The sequence below is a fragment of the Bufo bufo genome, chromosome 8 (genome assembly GCF_905171765.1).
Source record: "Bufo bufo chromosome 8, aBufBuf1.1, whole genome shotgun sequence".
NCBI lineage: Eukaryota > Metazoa > Chordata > Amphibia > Anura > Bufonidae > Bufo > Bufo bufo.
In genome coordinates this window covers 204,580,767-204,604,879 of record NC_053396.1, presented here as the reverse complement: position 1 = coordinate 204,604,879, position 24,113 = coordinate 204,580,767, and the positions used below count along the sequence as shown (strand labels likewise).

The window sequence follows — 24,113 nt, the reverse complement described above, 5'->3', positions numbered from 1 at the left end:
CGTACAGTCAGACACAAGTTTGTGAGACATACAGAGCAGAATTCTTTAGAATTGGTGGTTTTTAAAGGGCATCTGTCAGCAGTTTTGTACCTGTGAAACTGGCTGACCTGTTACATGTGCACTTGGCAGCTGAAGGCATCTGTGTTGGTCCCATGTTTATATGTGCCCGCATTGCTGAGAAAAATGATGTTTTATTATATACAAATGAGCCTCTAGGAGCAACGGGGGTGTTGTCATTACACCTAGAGGCTCTGCTCTCTCTGCAACTGCCGCGCCCTCTGCACTTTGACAGGGCCAGGCTGTGACAACATCATCACACCTGGCCCTGTCAGTCAAAGCGGAGAGGATTTAGCAGTTGCAGAGAGAGCAGAGCCTCTAGGTGCAATGGTAACGCCCCCGTTGCTCCAAGAGGCTCATTTGTATATATTAAAACATCATTTTTCTCAGCAGTGCGGCCACATATGTAAATAGGACCACCACAGATGCCTTCAGCTGCCAAGCGCACATGTAACAGGTCAGCCAGTGTCAGAGGTACAGAACTGCTGACAGATGCCCTTTAAGGCTGGGTTCAGACCTGAGCGTCTTTGATATGCGCGTTTAACGCGCGTTTTTGACGAGCGCTTTTTGCAATAGTAAACGCGCGTTTGATAAAATCAGTGCCTGCAGGAAATTACAAAAGGAGAATGCAGAATATACATTTTTTTCTTCACCCACTGCGTTGCAATCTCAAACAACCGGTATGGGGAGGATATATCAGACTGGTTTAGGTAGGGTATGAATGCCTGAAATAAAAATAAAACCTAGTCCGTGCGGGAAATGAACACCAGGACGCACGGGTGAATACTGCATATCTTTATTCAGTGCTTAAGACTAATTACAGATTTACTCATAAAAAACATTAAGACTTCATCAACCACATATTTTTTCCTGATTTCGTACTTATAGCCACGAAAAAAATAAAACATGACGTACAACACTCTACAAGTCTCAAGCTTGGAGGTCATGAGGGGACGTAGCAGGCTGTAACAAAAGAGTAATGTACGTAGAGCAGGGACCTCAGAATGGCGGACACGTCTTCAACGTGGCGATTACAGACACATGGACGAATACACGTAAAATGGACAACGCTTAGAGGTGACGGCTGTGTGGACCATATTGACCACGGCCACTGAAAACTGAGGCAGCAACGTGCATAATGGTGAGGAGGGGGGGGGGGAGAGGGAAATGGCTTCAGTGCATCAATATGGAGGCGTTTTAAGATGGCAGAGAAGGCGCAAAAGGTATTAACAGTGCAAAGAAAAAAAGGCGCAAGTCTTCTAAGGTTATCCATACCGTTACGGGTGGTAACTATTTTGGGGGGGGATGAAGAAGGAGCAGGCAACTTTGAGACATCCATTTACCATGCGTTCCCTCCCAAAAATGTACACCTTACACGAGTTCAGAATGACGGCTCGTGTGATGTCGTTGTTCAAAATGGCCGACTTCTTCCATCAACTGTAATACTAAGACGTATGGACTTGAAAAACTGGACATTCTCAGGGTTTGAGAAATGGCTTGTTTTAGCTGAACCTACCTTTCCATCATGAAACACCATGTGTATAAAAATACAATATAAAATAAAAAAATAATTAGGAAACGGAAATGTTACCCCAACAAACCCTGGAAAAAGGGCGAAGCCTTTGGAATGGATTACAGTCTACCTAAAATCAATAAAAAGATGGCTTAGGAGTAAAATGAATAGTGTTCAAGAATGGCCACGGTTACATGCTTGGGGCCTACATCTGTGGCCATCGTCAAGCCAACATGGCGAAAAACTGATTTCTCTTGGTCTGCATATATCCATTAGTGTTCAGGTTAGCCAACACTATCACAGACAACAAGCGCTGACATCATAGACTCCATCTTGAATCAAAATGGCCAATTCTGACACCGTTTTGATTCAAAAGGACTAAAAAAAGGCAAAAGCTCTACAGTTCAAAAATGGCTTGGCCTAGCGGGTTATGGCATAGAAGCATTTTGGTCCATTCTGGATCAAAACAGGGCATACTTCAAGAGATACTCATTGATCAAAATGGCCACATCTGACAGGCTTTGGCATCACTGAACCCACCTTGACATGGGTCATGCAGTCCTACAAAATGACCTTTTAAACTTGGTCCATTCAAGTTCTGAGAGCCTGTTCCCAGATCGGCGGGGGGTCAGGCTGGCTCCTTTTCATCCCCAGGGTCACCATGCTTTTCTCTTCACTCAGCATGCCCCATTAGGAGGGTGGAGCAGGCTCTGATAGAGATCGGAACGCAAAAAACGGGGATAGGAGTCTCCCTCCATTAGGCCGTAGATCCTGCGTTGGGCCTCATCGAAGGCTGTACGTGTCGGGAGTAGGAGGTTGTGTTCAGTCAACTCTCTTGTGCTGGCATCTAGGTTAACCTAGAAGAAGGAATGAAATGGAATTTCAATGATATCATCATATGTACATGTCTTGTGGATGGGCATTCTAAAGATTCATTACTCTTACTGTAAAGAATCCTTCCCTATATTGAGAAGGATGACATTTTCTTTCACACCCAGGTCTTCTTTTCCTAGCCGTTTACGATTAGAGACACCTCCCATTGCAAAAACCAAGCAGTCCATCTTAGAACTCTCTCCTAGATATTGTTTTTTACAGTATTGAGCTCCAAACTGCACCCTGTATTCAAGATGGACCATCAATGAAATCCCATAAGCCGTTGTGAAATACTCATATCTTGTAGTACATATGTAGGATCTCTCCTGGCAGATAATAAAAATATGGCACCATCATATCTGGTGGAGAGGTCATTTGAAACAGCACTACAATGAATATGTCATTCTGTCAGTTATAGTGCCACCATCATACCAGTGTGTGTGTGTGTGTGGGGGGGGGGGGGGGTGGCAATTTCTTTCCAAAAATGCAAATGTTAAGTTGAATGACAATTTAATCCTTATGGTTCTGGAATAATGATACCCTGACTCAAAGGGTACAAGACCACCTAGTTCCAAGATATTTGTGGGGAGGGTCCGATATCTCAGGTTTTGGGACAACAATTTACTGTAAAGTGAATGTAGGGTTCAAAGAAGTTGTTCCAAGTTAGGTAGCAGCTTGATATTTGGAACCACCACCATTGCAGAAACAACGAGGGGCCTTTAGTCCTCGTTCTTGGCTGAAGATGTTCCTTCATGGACTTGAATGGGGGTAGTGGAAACAACTGAACATGCTTATTGGCTGTTTCTGATGGCCCCATTCACCTCTTAGGACAATGGCACATCAACACTTAGGGGAAAGGGGACACAAGTGTACCGTCTCTGGAGTGTGATGGCATGAACCATGAAAAACAGGGGGTAAGATGCGGTTCTAGAACAATGATAATTAGGCATCTCCAATCCACAACTAACATTCCAAATATTGGTAGTGGCAACCTAAGTGTTTAGGAGGTGTTGACTAAGAACCGATCCACCCCATGGATATTCTAGAGTAACATATCTTCTGACACCTGGAGTTCTAGAAGAATATGATATGGATACTTAGGGTTCTAGACTGGTGACACACCGATAAGTGAAGACCAATGAAATTCTCAATCTTGAGTTCCCAAGATTATTCGAATGGTTAAAGATCTCCCATTACTAGACCTCAACTGAAGCCTGTGCCGACCATGGCAAGAAAGGAAAAGCTAGCACTGCCGACCATTGCTTTTGGTCGTTGTATTATTTATTATGCTGGCTGACGAGTGGCCCACGCCATCGCTACCCAGTGGTCACACTGCCAGGCTTCAGCTTCGTAGAGGAGACACCAAGATGTTGTGATACTTCCCAGGCCAGAGTTTTTACCCATCACATACGAACAAAGTAAGATTACATTCTCAGTAGATTTTCCCTGAGATGTACAGACCTGTGTCAGTTCTAGAGTCACTGCGCCCCGGCAGGGGGTGCTCATGAATTTTCATTGCCTCGGGAAGTGCTATGACTAAGGGTCTGAAACGTGTGAAACCTTCCATGATCTCCCCATCTATATTCTATGCCGTCTATTTTCTGCTGTTTTTTACTATTTTTACTTTGTATGAGATGGAAACAAAGATCCAAAACAGGAAATCTAATTGGAGTATTGGAAACGTGTGAGCTGCATTTGTTATGTAACCCTCCGAGGCTTAGAAAAAGCGCGTCTGCAATTAGATGACTTTTAACGGGTTCCATGGGCTGACAGAAATATATTTCATGACTTTATCTTTGTATTTTCTTCCGGTGCTGATCACAGATTTAAATATACATGTAGATAAATATAAATGGTGCAATCTATCTATCTATCTGTCTAATAGTTATCTATCTAATATCCATCTATCTGTCTGTCTAATATCTATCCATCTATCTAGGTCCATCTAATATCTGCCTAGATCTATGTATGTATGTATCTACCTATCTATCTAGATCTATTTAACATCTATGTATATAATATCTATAACTAATATCTGTTTAGATCTAATATCTATGTATCTAATTTCTAACTAGATCTATCTAATATCTATTGATCAATCTATCCAAAATTTAATTATATATCTATCTCCAGTATCTCCTATCTATCTCATATCTATCTATCTCATATCAAATCAAATAAACGTTATTGGCAGGACTAAATACATTTTAGCATTGCCAAAGCAAGTGGGAAATAATTGGGTAGGGTTGGGGGATGGGGACATATACAGGGTGGGGGTATAGGAGTCCATGGTATATCAGGCTCCTTTCAGCCTATGGCAGGCAGTATTATATTGTGCTGCTGTGGCCTCTGTTCTCCACTTCCCCCAGCAGTATGGAGAGTCTCCATGGAGATGAAGTCTGGGCAGAGATCAGACAGTCTCCTGAAGTGAGTCTCCCTCACTGCTGAGTATTCGGGGCACCGCAGCAGGAAATGAGCCTCATCCTCCACGGCCTCCTGGTCGCACTGCTGGCACAGTCTGCTCTCTTTGGGCATGTACCTCTGTCATTGACGCCCGGATTCAATGAGCAGGCTGTGGGCGCTCAGTCTGTACCGGCTCAGTATCTGTCGGTCTCTTGGATTGGGGAGTTTCTCCAGATATGGGGCAGTTTGTACTCCCTCTGCAGGCTCTGGTATACTGTCAGCTTCTGGGATGTTCTGATGTCGTTCCTCCAGACGCTAATATACTCTTCTTTGTACTTGTTTATCGTCCTCTGGATTTCGCCCTTTGTCAGGCTATATTGGTTGGTGGCTTGGGCAGGCTGGTTTTGGGTGACTTGTTGCAGGGTGCTTTGTTTTTCTGGGGCTTCTTGGTGTAGCAAGGCTTTGTGATGGTAGGAGCTGGGACTGTTGCTATGAAGATGGGCTCTGAATGATAGCGCCCTCTTCTGGACAGCAAAGTAAAGTGGGAATCTGCCCAGTTCTGCTCGACAGGCGCTGTTCGAGGTGCTCCTGTGGACCTGGAGAAAGTGTTTGCAGAGTTCTAGGTGGAATAGTTCTGTTGGCCCAGAGTCCCACTTTGCCCGGTCTGGGTATATGTCTGGGCCCCAGACTTGGCTGCCATACAGGAGGATTGGGGCGATGATGGTGTCAAGGATTTTAAGCCAGACGGTCACTGGTGCTTTAAGGTGATACAGACACCTTCTGATGGCATAGAAGGTTTTGCTCGCCTTGTCTTTCAGTGTTTCCATGGCTTTCTTAAAACTCCCTGATTGGCTGATTTCTAGGCCCAGGTCGGTGTAGCTGTCGGTTTCTGAAAGTGGACAGTTGTTTAGCAGGAAGGGAGGACGCCCCGCTGCTTTCCGGTTTCTTTTCTGGAACACTATCTCCTATCTATCTATCTATCTATTTAATATCTATCTACAGTATCTCCTATTTATCTATCTATCTATCTATCTATCTATCTATCTATCTATCTATCTATCATCAATCAAGCTTTATTGGCAGGTCTAAAATTATACATTAGCATTGCCAAAGCATGTGGGAAATAGGGGGTTGAGAAATGGGGACACACCCGGGGTCGGTGTATAGGAGTCCGTGGCGTATCATGACAAGGGGGGAGGGGTGCGGACACACCCCGGGTCAGGGTATCGGAGTCCATGGCATATCAGGCTCTTCTCAGTCTGTGGCAGGCACTGATATATTGTGCTGCTATGTCCACCGAGTTCTCTTCCTCTCCCAGCAGGATGGGCAGCTTCTCTTCCTCCTCCATGGAGCTGAAGTCTGGGAGGAGATCAGACAGTCTCCTAAAGTGGATGTCCCTCAGCGCTGAGTATTTGGGACAGTATATCAGGAAGTGGGCCTCATCCTCCACCGCCTCCAGGTGGCACTGTGGGCACAGTCTGCTTTCTCTAGGCATGTAGCTCTGTCGATGCCGTCTGGATTGGACGGCCAGGCTGTGGGCGCTCAGTCTGTAGGATTTTCCGGTCTCTGGGGTTCCCTAGTATCTCCAGGTATGGGGCCAGTTTGTAGTCTCTCTGCAGGCTCTGGTACACCGTCAGCTTCTGGGATGCTCTCACCTCCTTCCTCCATTCACTGACAAATTCCTCTTGTTTAGGGTCCATTCACACATCTGTGTGTGTTTTGCGGATCCATGGATCCGCAAAACACGGACAGCGGCAATGTGCGTTCCGCATTTTGCGGACCGCACATTGCCAGCACTAAGAGAATATGCCTATTCTTGTCCGCTATTGCGGACAAGAATAGGACATGTTCTATTTTTTTCAGGATCGGAATTGCGGACCCAGAAGCGCGGGTCCGCAATTCCGGATCGGGGCCGCACATCGTGCAGCCCCATAGAAATGGATGGGTCCGCAATTCCGTTCCGCAAAATGCGGAATGGAATTGCGAATGTGTGAATGGAGCCTTACTGTGTTCCTGATCTATCTATCCATCTATCTATCTATCCATCCAGCATATCTATGTAGTATCCATCCATCATCCCTCTCTCTATCACGTGCAGCCTCCATCCACAGTATGCACTCACTATCAGGTCATTAATAACACATATTCCCGTTATATTAATCTCTCATGTCTTATGGTTCCTCTGCCTCCGTCTCTCTCGTGCCTCTTTATCCTGCATTTTGCCCTCTTTTCTGCGACTGACCTTTTCCGGCATTCAGAGACCCCGGTGCCCCCCGGTTTGTATCATGTGACTTTACCACGTCCCCTGCTGACCTCAGTCTGATCTCCGGGAAATCATTAGAAAACACAGACTGTAACAAATGAAATACAGATTCAGGGCAGCTCGCTGCATCCCTGGCGGGAGGTGGGCGCAGTCCGCATGGAGGGGCCTTCCAGGCAGGTGCAATGGGCCTCCACCTCTACAGCACAAGAGTGCCTCGGAGAAGGACAGGGAAATGTGAGTGTAATGGAGATGTTGCCAGGAAAGTGCAGATCAGGGTGATTAATTTTACACCGTCTGCTAGAGAGAGAGAGGGAGAAAAGCAGCGTAAAATAAACATTATTACTAAGCCGAGGACTCATTTAAGAGCTTCTTTGTCATCAGAAAAGTATGCCCTTTAAAGGAGAAGGCGGCTGTTCTTCTATGACAGGACACCGTCTACATTTACATGTTCAGACAGAGAAGAAGAGCCCGGGACGCGGTAATCTTACACTGGCTGGGATCACTGGGGAATTCGCGCCCAAGGACGGCGATATTTTTAACCTCATTTTCACTTTCCGTCTTCTCGTAGGGCCCAGGGCGGTCTACAGGCCTTTTTTTCCAGGCTGAGCTCCCAACTATGCAGTTACCAGGAGCTCCTCCTATAAAACATTCCGATTTCACAAAAATAAAAAACTGACCACAAACTTGGAATTAAAGGGGTGGTCCAAAATGTGGCTATTGATGGCCTTATCCTCAGGATAGGTCATCAATATATGATCGGTGAGGGTATGGGGGTTGTCCCACGAAAAATATTCAACGTTTTTTCAAACCAGGACCTGGATCTGAATACAATTGCAATTGCATGGAAGTAAAAATGTATTCTAGCAACTGAGTTATTCACCGAAGTCTATCTGTATAGCGCCACCTGCTGTTTGTTCTTTTTCTAATTTCTCTGTCCTTCTCACTGAGACGGAAGCACGTGCTCAGTTGCATCCTTCAACTGCCGCCAGCTGCAGCAGAAAGGACGCGCCCCATGAGCTGAAAGTTTGAAATAAATCTCGCAGAACCATTGGAGCAACGAATGGGGAGATCTCTGGATCCATGTGAGGTACAGGGCTGGGTCTAGATTTGTTAGAAAGAGGTGGTCATGATTAAGTATAATTTTTTACATTATTCACGGGATAATCCCTTTAAAAAGGCTGCGGTGCCGGCCAGAGCTGCTGCCTCCTTGCAGAGCTCACCAAGCACAGCGCCGTACATTGTATAGTGGCTGTGCTTGGTATTGCAGCCCACGCCTGTGCACATAGGCCATGTGATCGATGAACGTGATGTCACTGGCCTCTTCAACCAGCTGATCGGTGGAGGAGCCAGGATTCGGACAACGCTGATCAAATATTGATGACCTATCCTGGGGATAGGTCATTGATATAAAAAATCTCAGACAACCCCTTTAAAGCATCCATACAGCAGCCATCTTGCTTGGCCAACAGCTATTCCTCCCGGCTACCCAATACACACGCATGCTTGGTTCGGGTGAGCATGTATGTGTTTTCAATAGCAAAAGAGATGAGAGTCCCCATACACATTAGGCAGTTGACCGGCCAAAACCAGCATGTTCCTCAGATGATAATTTAATGTGTACGGGGCCTTACGAGCTTTCCATGAATAGCAGGCCTCAGATGACCCTAAAGATATTGGATTTTCACTGGATATCATTAAAAAGGGGAACAATGTGACCTTATGTGGGATAGAGGGGCCCCAAGTGTGTAAGGGTTAAACTAGGTGGAATTTTAGTAAATTCTATTTTTTCTTGAAGGATCCCTCGAACATAAGCTGATCGCAGGTTGTCCTACTGCTGAGATCCCCAGTGATCGGCGTCTTTCTGCTCAACAACCTGGTAGCAAGTGTTCAATTTCCCAGCAGCGCCACCACAGGAGAAATGAAGCATTACACAGTTCTCATTGAAATAAATGTGAAGTCCGTGTAACACACGGAAGTTCTGGGTCCTCCAGAGACAGGGACACTCTTTGCAGCCACTGGCCATGTTCGCTACTAGATGAAAAGGATCATAATTCCCTTTAGATGTGGCTTTCTAAACCAGAGAATCCCTGCAATGACGCAATCATTTATCACCTCATATAAATTCCAGACGTAATGGTGGCGAATTCCTGCTATGTGCTTTACCTCTTTAGGGGACTGAAACGCGATGTAGTGCTGATAGATCTTGCGTGCTTTGCTGTGCAGGATGAAGTTCGGGTGCTTTTCCCTATAATCTTCACACGCCAACCAGAAATCCAGGTTCTCGTCACTGAACTCTGACTGTAGGAACACACGAAAGAGAGCGCGCCCATCTGTACGGCAAAAAAGAAAAGAAGAAGGGATTACGTGACCACGCGTTTCGAGGGAAATATTAACAAGTAGCCCGAAACCCATCAGCAATATCTTTCCAGGTCATTCTTAACCTTTGCTGAAGTTTTTTTTTTTACTTTTACATAAAATTGCGCAAAGGAAATTTGGGGTTGTCCACATCAGCCAATGAAACAACGTACTCTCATTTTCTCATCCATCTTGTATACATAAATATAAAAACTTAAATCTGATTGGTTAGTATCACGATACCACTACTGGTATCTGCTCTAAATCTGGGTAACTTGGTTTGTGACCCTTTCGATCTGCTGATTGCTGACGGTCAGACCCTAATAATCAAACACAGATAGCCTATCCTGCAGGAAGGCCATCAATTAAATTTTTATCACTGAGAAACCCCTTTAATGACCAGATTGCTGTTACCGATTCTCCACACCTTCCAGAGAAACAGTCGTGACTTTTTTTTTAGGTGATTAAAATTACTTTTGTGATATTTATACCATTACATTATTTTTACCGTTTTTAACACCAATAGAAAATGCCCCATTTAATTTTTTTTTGCGTTTTCTTGTGTGTAAAATAGTAAAAATAAGAAAAAAAATCACTAAAACCCCCACAAAAATTTATTTTTCTCTGCCTGGGCTCATGCACATGTATGTATTTTTCTTCCGTTTCTGTTCCGTTTTTTTTTTTACAAGTTCGTATGCGGAACTATTCCTTTCAATGAGGCTTGAAAAAACAAAACAAAAAAAAAAACGGAAATTACTCTGTGTGCATTCAGTGTCCGTATGTCCGATCCGCAAAAAGAACAAAAATAATAGAACATGTCCTATTCTTGTCCATTAAGCGGACACGGACAGGCATTGTTACAATGGATCCGCCAAAAAAAAAAAAACGGATCATCCTTTTTTTTGCGGATCAGTGTTTTGCAGACCTTGCATGAGCCCTTAAGCAGCAGTTTATTTTGAGGCTTGACATCACCTAGATCGGATCGCTGTATCGGGACTAGGCGTTCAGGTATGGTTGACATGCGGGTTATTGTTTTATTTTCCTTTTTTTTTTATAAATAAATATTTTTATAGTATTTTTCTTTTATTTCTGTATACAGAGGACCCACTGTGGGCCGGGTCACTGACAAGGCAGAAACGGTACAATACCAATTCTGCTCTCCGTTGCGGGGCGTGCGACTGTCCTGAAGATCCCGGAACATGACGCTCGAGGACTAAAAGGTCTCTTAAAAGGACCGCTGTAAAGACTGGCAACAGCAGCCATTAAGGGGTTAATAAATCTAATTGTAAAGTGAATTCTCCTCTTCTAAAAGCAGGTCCCGAGAGCTCGCAGTGAATGGCAGCGGCCCAGGAAGCAATATTTCAGGCTATAATAAAGAGGAGAACAAGCCAGTCCTTATCTGTCCGCGCCAGATACAAAGCAGACCGCAGCTCCCATTCATGGCCAGTAATCTTGTGGCCGTCGCGGGGTAGGACTACAATGACCTCATTTAGCTTTATCACTGCGGCGGACTGCAGATGTCAAATCCGCGCTGATCACCATTTTGTGTAAAAAATGAAAAATCCTATAATCCGCTATCTGATAGTCTGACCCTACGATAAACCGCACAATGGAGTAGTCAATAAATCCGTGAGTCGTCCTTTTCTGTCAGGCTGGGGAAAAATTAGATAGTAGGCGGGCGTCATAAATGGGTGGCCACATGGGTTGTCACCCAGCTTTCCCAGGAATCTGCCTAGTTAGGTAGTAATAAAATCCCTTTCAACCCTTTTAAAGGGCATCTGTCAGCAGTTCTGTACCCATGACACTGGCCGACCTGTTACATGTGCACTTGGCAGCTGAAGGCGTCTGTGTTGGTCCCATGTTCATATGTGCCCGCATTGCTGAGTAAAATGTAATTATATGCAAATGAGCCTCTAGGAGCAACGGGGGCGTCGCCGTTACACCTAGAAGCTCATCTTTTTCTGCAACTGCCACGCCCTCTGCACTTTGATTGATAGGACCAGGCAGTGTAAACGTGATCACACCGATCCCTGTCAATCAAAGTGCAGAGGGGGCGGCAGTTGCAGAGAGAGTGGATCCTCTAGGTGTAATGGTAACGCCCCCGTTGCTCCTAGAGGCTCATTTGCATATATTAAAACATCATTTTACTCAGCAATGCGGCCACATATGACCATGGCACCAACACAGATGCCTTTAGCTGTCAAGTGCACATGTAGCCGGTCGGCCAGTGTCATAGGTACAGAACTGCTGACAGATGCCCTTTAAATGTGTTGTCCTTGACCTCGCCATCCATAGAAAGCAGAGACCAGAGGCTGTGGTACCACTACTCCCAGCAGTACTCCCTGTACAGTTTTACCAAGTCATTAAGTAAAGGATTTGTACACTCCTGTATAAGCAATGGCGTATCCTTAGGATAGGTCGTCAATATCCGATCCAACCCCCCCCCACCAATCAGCTCGCTCTGGCGCTGGATGTCTGTGCCGGAGCTCCACAGCTCCATCCACTGTTTAGTGGTTGGAGCTGGTAACTGCAGCGTTGCACCCACTGAAGTGAACTGGAGCAGCCCTGCTGTTACCAGCTCCGTCCAATGCATGGCGCTAGAGTTACCCCAGGGGTGTGGGGTGTCAGACCACCACCTATCACATATTGATTTGACAGCCTATCCTCACTTGTAAAAGGAGTGGACATCCCCTTTAATTAATTGGTAAAACTGTACAGGATGGTACCCGAGCTTAGATAGGTCTGTCTCTGCGTTGTTGTCTGGACGGTGAGGTCAAAAGACGTCCATATAAATCCCTCAGCGACAAGAAGTTAATTGCAAACCGTCAGGGATCGGGAGTGTCACCCGAGTCCGGAGCAAAGGTGACTCCAATATTTGTGTTTCCAGGAGGAAAAAAGCGACGATGAGAAAAGAAAAAAAGGGAATTCTGTAATAATTAACACGTAAAAGCATAAAGTTATGTCATTATGTCAAAGAGGAAAAGGAGGCAAAAAAATAAAAAATGATAATAAAAATAAAAAGACTCATAAAAGCAGATGACGGCAGTACTCACATGGGTGAGAGAGCAGATTATCCAGCGACTGTCTCCAGTGGTGCACCTCTTCTATATTGGGCCTGCAATGGAGAGGGGCGAGGTAACATTTAGCAGTTTCATCATTTTCTGCCTAGCGCTCCAGTTAAAGCGTACCCGTCAGCTATGCCATGGGGTTTAGACCCTGTTTTTTTTTTTTTAGGTGGTCCGTTCTATTATAATGGGACCAGATTTTGTATTTAAGTGGTTTTAATGTGTACAGCGTCCATCTTATCTTCATATAATTTTTTTATTTTATTTACACCCCCATCTCTTTGGCACTTTGTCCTTAGTTAAATGATAGGTACGACGATGCTCTTGTTCAGTGGCCGCCCCTTGAGGACCCTCATCCATTTCCCCAACTAAGGAGTGGCTAAAAAAATAATAATCTCTCTTTTTGACCATTCAGTTCAAAGAGAAGGATGTAATGCTTCATATCTCCTGCAGGGGCGCTGCAGCAGAAGCCAACACTTGCTATTAGGTTCGCTGATCACAGGATCAGCTTATCGTTAAGAGACCCTCCTAGCCAGAGCCTGGGAGGGCCATGGAGGCATCAATCTCCAATTCTTTTTTCAATATATCCGAGGCACCAATTTCCAATTCTTTTTTTTAATACTCATAAATGGAGCAGCTGACTTGGGGCAGGGGAGCATTAACTCTTTCTGTTCCCTTCAGGGTGTAGCTATATAGGAGTCACGCTCATGCCCTGGTGCCTCAAGGAGCCCGAAGGCCCTTTTTCTATGCTAAAGGGGTTTTCCGGGCGATTAAAGGAGTTCTCTGGGCTTTTAATATTGATGACCTATCCTATCATCAATATCAGATCGGCAGGGATCCAACTCCCGGCCCCCAAGCTGATCAGCGGTATAAAAGGGAAGGTGCGCGCAGTGCGCACGTGCCGCCTCCTTTGTCTCTTCCTGCTCACCGTAGACATAGCAGCAGCGAGCAAGAGGAGAGAAGGGAGACGGCATGCGCGCACTGTGTGCGACTTCCGTTCATACAGCTGATTGGCGGGGGGAGCCGTCGGATAGGAGGATAGGTCATCAATATTAAAAGCCCGGAGAACCCCTTTAATATTGATGAGTCGATGACCTATCCTTAGAATGGGTCATCAGGATCTGACTGGCAGGGGGTCCGACTCCCTGGATCCACCGCCGATCTGCTGTTTGAAGGCCTCTTTTTAGGCCAGTGACATCATGTTCATCAGTCTCATGGCCTAGGTGCAGCTCAGTCCCAATAAAGTGAAGGGGGTGAGCTGCAATACCAAGCACAGCCACTATACAATGCACGGCGCTGTGCTTGGCAAGCCGCAAGGAGGCTGCAGCACTCGTCAGAGCACCGCGGCCTCTTCAGACGGCTGATCGGTGGGGGTGCTGGGTGCCGGAACCATACTGATCAGGCATTGATGACCTATCAATATTAACAAAAAACCGAAAAAAACCCTTTAAGAACACACCGCTATTAAAAATGACACAAGGTAGATGGGCGCTGGTGACAGAATTTGCATTGTGGCCCAGGAGCTTCCCGTTTTTTCCTCTGCTCCTGTCCCAGCACGAGACTACACGCTGAATGTCTGACACCGTACACACATAGAAGACTGTAGAGAGGCAATTACCGTGTGATGTGAGACGAGTGCGATGGCCAGAGTCGGAACAGGGACAAATGACTTCTCTTGTGCTTCTGTCTGAGAGAAGGAAGGCGATACATCACATACACATGCCACGTACGTACCTATACACACTCACAGAGGAACAGAGAGGAGGACAAGGCTGGATTTGGCAGCGGGTGCCTAGTGCTAGCGGAGACTTACATCTGACTCATTTCCTGCACTGAATGTCAGATTTTTTATTAGCAAAGCGTAATTAGCTGGGTATGTGAGAAATAGAATGTGGAAATGTTAACAGACCGCACAGCCTGTAGGTAGGTCCGACCAACATCACAGATTGGGAAACGGTTCTAATTTAGGGGCTGATAGACAGACTGCTCCCCCACATCAGCCTATATCTGCACTTCAGCTAAATTCCAGTTTGCCGGAACAAACCCTCGAAAGCCAATTTTAGGGGATAACCATAGTTATTATAAAGGGGGGTACAATACCAATAACCTATCCTAAGGATATCTGATCGTGGTGGTGGGGGGGGGGGGGGGTCATACATCCGGCTTCCCTGCCGATCAGCTGCTTGAAAAGACCTAGGCCAGAGACATCATGTTCATCGGTCACATGGCCTATAGGCAGCTCCGTTCCATTCAAGTGAATGGCCCCAGGCTGCAATACCAAGCACTGCCACTATACAATGTAAAGCGCTATGCTCGGTGAGCTGTGAGGAGGCCTCTTCAAACAGCGGATCAGCGGGTCATCAATGTTCTACTCCTAGAAATCTCTTTTAAATGAGCTTTCTGAGACAAGTCCCCCTAATAGCCCATGAAAAGGATGTATCCTTATTATTTATGAGGGCTTCTCCATCATGGTCCCCATTAGGACTTGTTCACGTGGCTGCTTTATCCAGGTCGTAGCTGTGGAGCATTACATCAGCACAGAAGCAGACATTGGACTACGCGGCCACATGACGTTGTGATGCACAAACAGGACCAGCGGGGACTGGAGCGGAGACGTTTGGTAGACTATCTTTTGTGCCCACCATGTCTGACCAAACCATCTAAGAGGATGAAACCAAGACGCTAACACTGGGAAATTATCGATGCTCCTGCTGCCGACCACGGAGCAGGTGTGAAGCTGAGGTTTAGGGTTCTGCCCCCCACCTTCTAGGACTATTGGTACATATGGAGCCCCGGCGCGCGGTCATACTCACTCCTTCTTTTTGTGTCTTGGAGCTCTGTCAGTTTCACACACTGATCCGATATCTGTTTCTACACTGGAAGCCAGCGACTGCAAGAGAAGAGATTAGAAGAGATTAGTGACTATTCACAGCGAAGACGGCATTGTCTACTTGCCAGAGCTGAAATGATGTTCCCAATTTGGTCGGCTCGTTTCTAAACTTCGTGGTCTGTGAGCACCAAGCTTCATCCTCTTGAGGAGATGGACCATAACCCTAGAAGGGTTGTCCAGCCTATTGAGCACCAATATGAATGGAGTGTCTCACCATCAGGTGTCTGAACTGTGCAATTACACTGGAGGCATCCGATGACCTGGCATCTGAGGCTTGTGACCACCACCAATCTTAGGATTACCTACCTGTATGGAGGTATTAGGCCGGGTTCACATCACTGTTTTGTTTTCCGTTCTTCTAATCCATCAGAAGAACAGAAAACAAAATAAAATGTCCAAGTTCTTCTCTGTAAATCCAGAAGAACGTTAAGTGAAATATGTCAAGGTTGATTAGATATACAGTGGGAATCTAGCAACACCACATTACCAAGGCTAATAAAGCAGCACACGCAGAACTTACAAAATGAACCCTTTCTGGGAATTCAACACTGATGACCGCTCCTTAGGATAGATGGGGGTCAGACTCCTGGCACCTCCACCGATCAGCTGTGTGCAGGAGCACCACAGTTACGTCCACGGTGTAGTGGCCAAACCTGTGTAGTGAAGCGCTGCTCCCATTCAGCTGGATAGGTCACCAATATCAGATCGGCGGGAGTCCAACCCGCAGTGGACTGTTGCAGGAGCTGCTTTGCGCCAGAACCAGCCATGGCCAATACACAGTGTACTGAGCTGTGGAGTTCTGGTACCTGAATCTGGCGCCACAGCTGATCAGCCAGAGGGGCAGAAGACAGACCCCCGCAATCCGATGACCTATCCGATATCCATGAAACCCCTTTAATGCAGTCTGAACTCTTCCAATTTGGGCGAGACAAGTTGGCCACCTAACATGTATGGGGGGGGGGGGGGGGGGGGGGGGGGAGTAGGGTAGGTCTGTTTGACATCAACATGCTCGATCCTTTTGGTCTCAAGGCAGACAAGCCAATGCCAGAAGCTGGATGCCACGTCCCACGCTTACTCGACCCAAACGGTACTAAAACCCAAGAGACGTCATGAATGTTCTGAACACATTCCTCCAGACGCCAGCATGGACTTAGGAGCCCCGGGCGTAACCATGCGGAGTTCACTACTGGAGTGTTTCCAGAGGAGTTAACAGCCTCCCCTATAAAAAAAGGATATAAAATAGGCACATGCGGCGTACGCCTGCTTTGCAGAAATTATTACATCGAAAAAGCAATCAGACCACATTCCTTCGAGGGACAGCCGGTTCCGGATGTATGATACACCCCCATCAGAAATAGGATCTGAAGTTACAGGTGACAACGGCTATAGATTTTGCCTGAGCCATGCAAAAAGGAATCCATCCCCTCTCCTGTATATATATATATAATATTCTCCGTGAACTAATAATTCCGGATCACATTTTCCCCCCCAGATCTCCTTGTCATGTCGTTCCTCTGTTATTCCTCCTAGACATTTATTAATAAATTGAAAACTGGGTATTACTGGGAGTATCTCTGGACCGTCTGGCATTGATTGGACAATGTCAGACGGTGTATGGGCACGCCTCCCAAATGGAGTCATACATTTCTAGGAGGAATAACAGAGGAATGGCACAACAAGGAATTCTAAGAAAATGTTTCCTGGGGAAAAAAAATTACTAAAACAGCCGGGTCAGGAGAGGTGGCAGGTCCTCAGTAAATATTTGCCGAGTAGGTATGTAGGCCTTTGCCAGCTGTCATTTACGTCACTCGTACGGTCACACCTTACAGTCAGTCAAGGGCAAGGTGGCAGTATGGCTGCTGCATCATCACTGATGGTCCTGTGTTGTTCAAACTGGGAACAGGGGCGCAGAGCAGGGCTGCCGATATACGTGGTGGCTGAGGGTCCTTTCACACAGGCACCGGTGAGTAAGTTCCTTTCTGATCACCGACCGCTCGTTAACTTCATTTACGTGCAGCAATGATCGGCGATGCATTAACGATCATTCATCCCCCATATAGTTCCACTGTTTGTTGGCTGCATGTTCCCGTTTATACCGGGCGATGTGCTGCCGACAAATTAGTTTTTTTTGGTGTCGCATGCAATCAGGCGCCACCTTTACACAGGCTAATTATAGGATGCAAGCATACGTACAAGGGCCCCGTATAGAGGGGCCCTTAGGCAGGATTGGCCAATGATCTAATGTGTATGGGGCACAGCGGCAGGAATGTTGAATTTGAAGCATACGGGGCCTCATGCACACGACAGTATTTTTTCACGGTCCGCAAAACGGGGTTCCGTGTCCGTTTTTTTTTTCCGTGTGTCTTCCTTGATTTTTGGAGCATCACCAGACATGAAAAGTGAAAAAAAAAAAATAAGTCAAGTTTGCCTTGAAAATGATCACGGACGCGGATGACAATCTTGTGTGCCTCCGTGATTTTTCACGGACCCATTGACTTGAATGGGTCCGCGAACCGTTGTCCGTCAAAAAAATAGGACAGGTCCTATTTTTTGGACGGACTGGAAACACGGATCACGGACGCGGACGACAAACGGTGCATTTTACGAGTTTTCAACGGACCCACTGAAAGTCAATGGGTCCGCAGAAAATCACGGAAAACGGAACAACGGACACGGATGCACACAACGGTCGTGTGCATGAGGCCTTAGACTCATGTTTGACCCTTACATCTAAGACATACGCAGGGCGATTCTTTTAAGGCCACCTCCGTCGTATGCCGATGTACAGTGCCACGTGCCGCCCTGAGGCTCCCATATCCCGTATTGTTTGCCGGGTCAAATGTGCAGTTGAAAAAAAGGTATCCTACAGTACACAACCCGCAATGGACCCCATAAGGACACCCCTTCTACCCTCCGACAGGAGAAACGTTTGGCATATGCCTTACATTAAGGGCTCATTCACATGACTGTATGGTCACCGTGTCCATGTCCAGACCGTGTCCATGTCGAGGACCGCCAACAGAGCTCCGCAATGCACGGGCTCCGGCTGTGTGAATCCCGTATTGCGGTGTGGACCTGAGTGGGTCCGCCATCTGCAAAATACAGCAAAAGATGGGACATGTCCTATCTTCTGCGGTGCGGAGGCACAGACCTGAAATCCCACAGAAGCGCTTCCACTTTGCAAAAAATAAGACATCCTATCTTTTGCGGATCACGCACCCATTCAAGTCAAAAGGGTCCACACCCGCAGCACGGAGTTCACGCCGTCGGTCTTCAATACGGGCACCACAGTGATACAGTCGTGTGAGTGACCTCTAACAGTCTGTAGATCAGGAGTCCGCAACCTCCGGCGCTCCAACTCCCAGCATGCTGCATTCACTTCTATTGGAGTTCTGAGAACAGTCATGTCAAATGTGCATGCTGGGTGTTGTAGTTTCACCACGGCTGGAGTGCCGGAGGTTGCTGATCCCTGCTGTAGATGGCGCAAGTAGCGCCTGCACAGCAAGAAGAGGTTGGCGAGGTCTCCACTGAAGTTGGGCGGAAGTTGCCAACTGTGAGCGGCGTGGATGAGCTCAGCACATCCCGGCCCTACCATTTCTATGCCTCGTGTGCCTCCTCCACCCTTGCTGTGCCCCTTTCTTACAGTGCCAATCGCTGCTGTCTATAGGTTTTCCTCACGCCTGGCAAGGAAAGGGTTAAAAAGTCAGGGGTCGTGGGAAAGCAGCTGTGTTATGAACGCCGTCCAGGCCGGGAGGGGGGACAGGAAACGGCGGGTCAGATTATACAGACCCTAAACATCCTCTTCATATAATCCTGCACTGTCTCTATATATCCCCCTTGTCCCTTAGGACCCTCGTTCTGCCCACTCTGCCCTACAAAAAAAAAAAAATGTAAAAAAATTACGCAGAACATACCACGCTAAATCTGCACGCGTGTCCCATGTATTTGTTAACCTTTCACCTTCTCTCCCCCGTTTGTTTGTAAGAAGCATATTTTTGAACGTTCCGATTAAACAATACAGCACAGTAATAAAAAACAGATCGCAACGCGCAGAGCGGCCTCCTCAAAAGGAGTCTCTTTTTTCGGCCGATCCCTTGTTAGGCATCCATCGTTTATGAATTAAAATTTTAAAAAAAGAGGATGGAGTATGCTTTGGCAACCCAAATCTATTTGGACACTATCTGATCTCTGAAAATCTCTGATCGGCAACCATGTTTTGCACTTAAAATGTTCTGCGAACAGACAGGTCCTCGTACATGGGCAGATTTTTTGGCCAAAATGGACGGGAGCGGCTGATAAATCATGTCGATCGGCATGCCAGGTGTTCTGCAATGTTTACACAGAGCATGACCAGGCATCAACGATCATGCGGATGTTTGTTTGCCCGATTGGCCCATGGAAAAGGCATCAGCGCAATCGCCGATCGTTGACGCCATCATTTGGGCACATATACGCTTTCATTAATGTTGGCAGCCCATCTCTGTTTACTTTGCTTGTTTTTCGGGTGATCGTCTGAAAATGAGACTGGCCCATGTAAAAGGCATCAGCAGAATCGACGACCGTTCGTTAAAGCCATCATCCAGACACAAACACATTCATTATTGTCGGCCACCATAGACCTGTCATGCCACTTGCTCTTTCGTCAGGTGCTCCGCCGTGTTTACATGAGGCAATGACTGGGAGAACGAATATTCACCCGATTTTGAATCGGCCCGTGTAAAAGGCATCAGCACAATCGCCAATCGTTGACGCCATTGTTCGGGCACATACGCTTTCATTAATGTCGGCAGCACATTTCTGTTTACTCAGGCACTGGGACAACCAATGATTTTCCATACTGCTTGCTCATTTGTCAGGTGCTCTGCCATGTTTATACGGTGCAATGACTGGGAGAATGAAGATCTGCATGATTTTTGATACCCGATCGGTCAGTGTAAAAGGCCTCAGCACAATCGCCGATCGTTAACGCTATTGTTCGGGCACATACACTTTAATTATTATTGGCCGCACATCTCTGTTTACTCCGGGTGCTGTGCTGCTGCTGACATCTGATCATTTCTTATGCCATTTGCTCATTTGTCGGGTGTTCGGCCATGTTTACACGGGGCAATGAATGGGCGAGCAGACATTTGCATGAGTGCTGATGCCAGAAAATTGACCCATGTAACCACTCAGCTGGAAGACCAATGATCTCCATAAAAACTATCAATCATGCATGATCAGCCGCGGTGGTGGGGCTTTCTGGGGGCGGAAACCACCGGACCAGCTTTGGGCATTTTATAGGAGCCCTAACACGTCCCCTTGAAATGACCCAGCCCGCTGCTTCATCAGTGGGTATCGTGTATTTCCATAAGGCACAATTTCATAGAATCCCATGTAATGATACGATTTGGACGGCGTACGCAGGGCTCTTTGCCCACCTCTTCTCCCACCAGTTACCGTAGCAACAGATGCAAGAGTCTGTAAAGATGGTTCATGCCAGTGCGGAGGGAACTGATGGTGCTAGGATTTGGCAAATGCTAAGCGCGAGTTAAATGAAATGTGACAGTACACAACACATGGATTACCGGTCTGTTATGTTCTGCGGTTTGTGTACATTATAGAACCGAAAGTGTAAACATTACTCCATGGAGAGGAACACGTCGGTGGAGAGGAACACGTCGGTGGAGACGGGGTCTGCTGCAGCGCCCAGCAGAAGAAAAAAAAAAAAAGGGGAAGGGGTGCACCAGGCATTTCTGGGGCCCAAAGCAAAGTTGTGTCTGGAGGACCCCCATTGGACCACTGAGCTCCGCCCCCAATGGTCCACAAAGCCCAACTCTCAGCTTCCCAGGGCAGCCCCCCCCCCCCCTTTCCTAGCTGAACCAGCCGCACAGGCACAGCCAACCACTTGTGGCCAACAGGGGACTGCCTGATCTCTAGGGCCCCAAACATTTGCTTGGTTTGCATAGGGTTAAAGTCCGCCGTGGTGCATAGGCATGTACGTGTAATGCCGTGAAAACAAGCGAACAGCTAGTGGGGGACATTGGGGCGCATACCCATTAAAAGGGGAAATCATTTTCTTAAAGGGGTTCTTTAAATAGTTGCCATGATATCATCCACCTGAATAGGGTGAAAATAAAAGTTTTTCTAGATGTGGTGACCTAGGAGGTATATATTTGGTTTCCTCCACCATTGATAGAGTTTTTAGGCAAAAGGGGCAGGCTAACCTTGCAGGCACACTAAAGTTCCACCCCCTTTTAGCTAAGCCCAACCCATACTTCTCTGTTGGAAGCGTTGACAATTATAGGGACAGAGCTGCAGCAGAAAGGTCGCACCCCCTAGGTTGTGATAAGGAGTGCTGCAGCAGAAAGGACATGGCCCCTGAGCTATGATAGGGAGAGAGAGCTGCAGCAGAAAGGACACGCCCCCTGAGAAAGGACACGCCCCTTGAGCTACCAAGTTGAAATAAATCTAGCAGAGCAATTGGAGCAGTGAATAGATCCAGGGCTGGTTCTAGCTTTGTTAGATAGAGATTGTCATGTGCCATATGACGTCTGATTTTCATTTTAATCATGGGATACCGACAACCCCTTTAAAGATCAGGTCCACATTTGCAACCGCATTTCTTTTTATTGACCCAATGCATCTAAAATGAAAAAAATGAGGTCACAATAAGTCTTACATTTTTTTTAATCATTTTGGGTCTACAGCTCAATTCCAACCTATGCATCTCCGTGGTTACAGACTACAAACACCATAATCGGATCCCGCAGTCATACTTACTCCATCTATTTCTAACTTTATGCGAACATACCCTCAATCGGGTTACCTAAAAGCAGGGGACTGGTGGAAAAAAGTATGACTGCAGGATTAGATTGTACAGGGTTTGCTTGTTATCTGTTACCATGGTGATGCACAGGTGCTGTATAAACAAAACAATCAGAAAAAAAAGTTATTTCGTTTTTTATTTTAGATGCACTGGCAAAAATTGTTGTGAAGAAGGACATTACCATTAAAGCGGGTTGAGCCACAAAACATTCTTTATTTTTCAAACCAGCACCTGGATCTGACTACTTTTGTAATTGCTTGTAATTAAAAATTTTGTATAGCCACTGAGTTATTCAATAAAACTTATCTATATAGCGCCACCTGCTGTTTGCTCTTTTCCTTATTTCTTGTCCACCTCACTGAGGTGGTCGTATGCGCTCGGTTTAAATTTTCAACTCTTGAGACTTGTGTCAGTTACAGGGAAAGAGCTACAGCAGAAAGGACATGCTCCCCTGAGAAAGAACACCCATGCCCCCTAAGCTGCCAGCCTAAAGGAGATCTATCAGAACATTTGGAGAAATGGATGGGGAGATCTTGGGATCCATGTGAGGTACAGCACTGGTTCTAGCTTTGTTATATGATGTACGATTTTCATTTTTTACATCAGTCATGGCATAACCCCTTTAAGTGTTGTTCTTCTTTAGATGTTAAAAGGGGTTGTCTCATCTCAGACAATGGCTAGGATATGCCCCCATTGTCTTATAGGTGCAGGTTCCACCTATATTGGGAACGGAGAACGGAACCCCGCAAAGTGGTGGCTGGAGGACTCCGGTCCGGCCACCACCAAGCGCTCTCCCCATAGAAGTGAATGGGAGCGCACCACATATGACCGGCCACCGCTCCCATTCACTTCTATTGGCCCGACGGAAATAGCCGAGCCAGCAATATGCCCCCATTGTCTGAGATGAGAATAACCCTTTAAGATGTAATGGCCCTTCAAAAGGGTTATTATTTGTGTTGAAAGCCACCAACAAGGGCCAAGAAACTGAGCAAAGGAACCTCAGGTGCTCTTGTAGCAACCTGTGATGTTATGGCCCCTTTATTTTTTAGAACCCGGCCATCTACCACTTCTTTTTCTCCCTCAAAACAGCAGTGATGAGTAAAAGGGCAATCCCAACCTTAAAAGGAGCCCTTCTTCAGGATATTCACTGGTAAACCAGTCACAATGACTTGTAGGGCTAGCTCAGCTGAATATAATGATAGCTTTCACTTAGTCCTCCACTGCTTCATTCTGGAAAACAATACTGTGAATCCATATGCAAACAAGAGTTAAGAGCACTGAGGGCGGGCCCATGCCTTCCTGTGCACCCTTGTTGCTCCTCCTCCTTCTGCCAGCCCCTCCCTCTCCTTCATAAAGGTCCCTGCATAGTCATCTTTCCTGGCCCTGACACCAATTCTCCTTGCTCACTATCAGCTTAGAAAGACCAACAATGTTACTACAGACAGAAGGCCCAATGTCCTAAAAATAGGAGAGGAACCGACATGTACAAACCTGTAGTGATATGCTGGCTTATCCCATTCATTACTGTTGTTTTAGGGGGTTCTCTACTCCTCCTATGCATTACCTCAGCAGTTCTTCCTCCTTCCTTCTCTTACAAAACAATCTCAGGATTGCAGTCAACACTAAACCATCACTCACAGTCACCACACCCTTCACCTGACAGCCTCAGGGAGCCTAAAGGTCTCCAATGCTTCAAAGCATCTGCTTTGTCTTTTTTTAGAAACATATTTCCTCTTCCGGGACCAGTTCTATCAGTTTCCTACAAAAACACCCACAGGTCCCGGCTGGCTGTCCTTTGGCGACATAATTCTCATACCTGTAGCAGCCTGGACCGTGATGAACGAGCAGATTCTCCTTCCTACGCTCATAACCGTGCAGGTCTGAGT

General features: G+C 46.5%; 1 protein-coding gene across 1 annotated transcript in view; it reads right to left on the bottom strand.

Annotated features, from left to right (window-relative positions):
• Positions 1 to 694: 694 nt before the first annotated feature.
• Positions 695 to 24,113, bottom strand: part of LOC120977835 (regulator of G-protein signaling 1-like) — a 47,686-nt gene continuing 24,267 nt past the window's right edge. The window contains exons 3-7 of the mRNA XM_040405969.1: positions 15,343 to 15,419; positions 14,148 to 14,216; positions 12,518 to 12,579; positions 9,273 to 9,439; positions 695 to 2,427 (exon numbers count right to left, since the gene is read on the bottom strand). Of these exons, the coding sequence (XP_040261903.1) occupies positions 2,248 to 2,427; positions 9,273 to 9,439; positions 12,518 to 12,579; positions 14,148 to 14,216; positions 15,343 to 15,419 (555 nt within the window). The 3' untranslated portion in view covers positions 695 to 2,247. The remainder of the gene's footprint in view (positions 2,428 to 9,272; positions 9,440 to 12,517; positions 12,580 to 14,147; positions 14,217 to 15,342; positions 15,420 to 24,113) is intronic.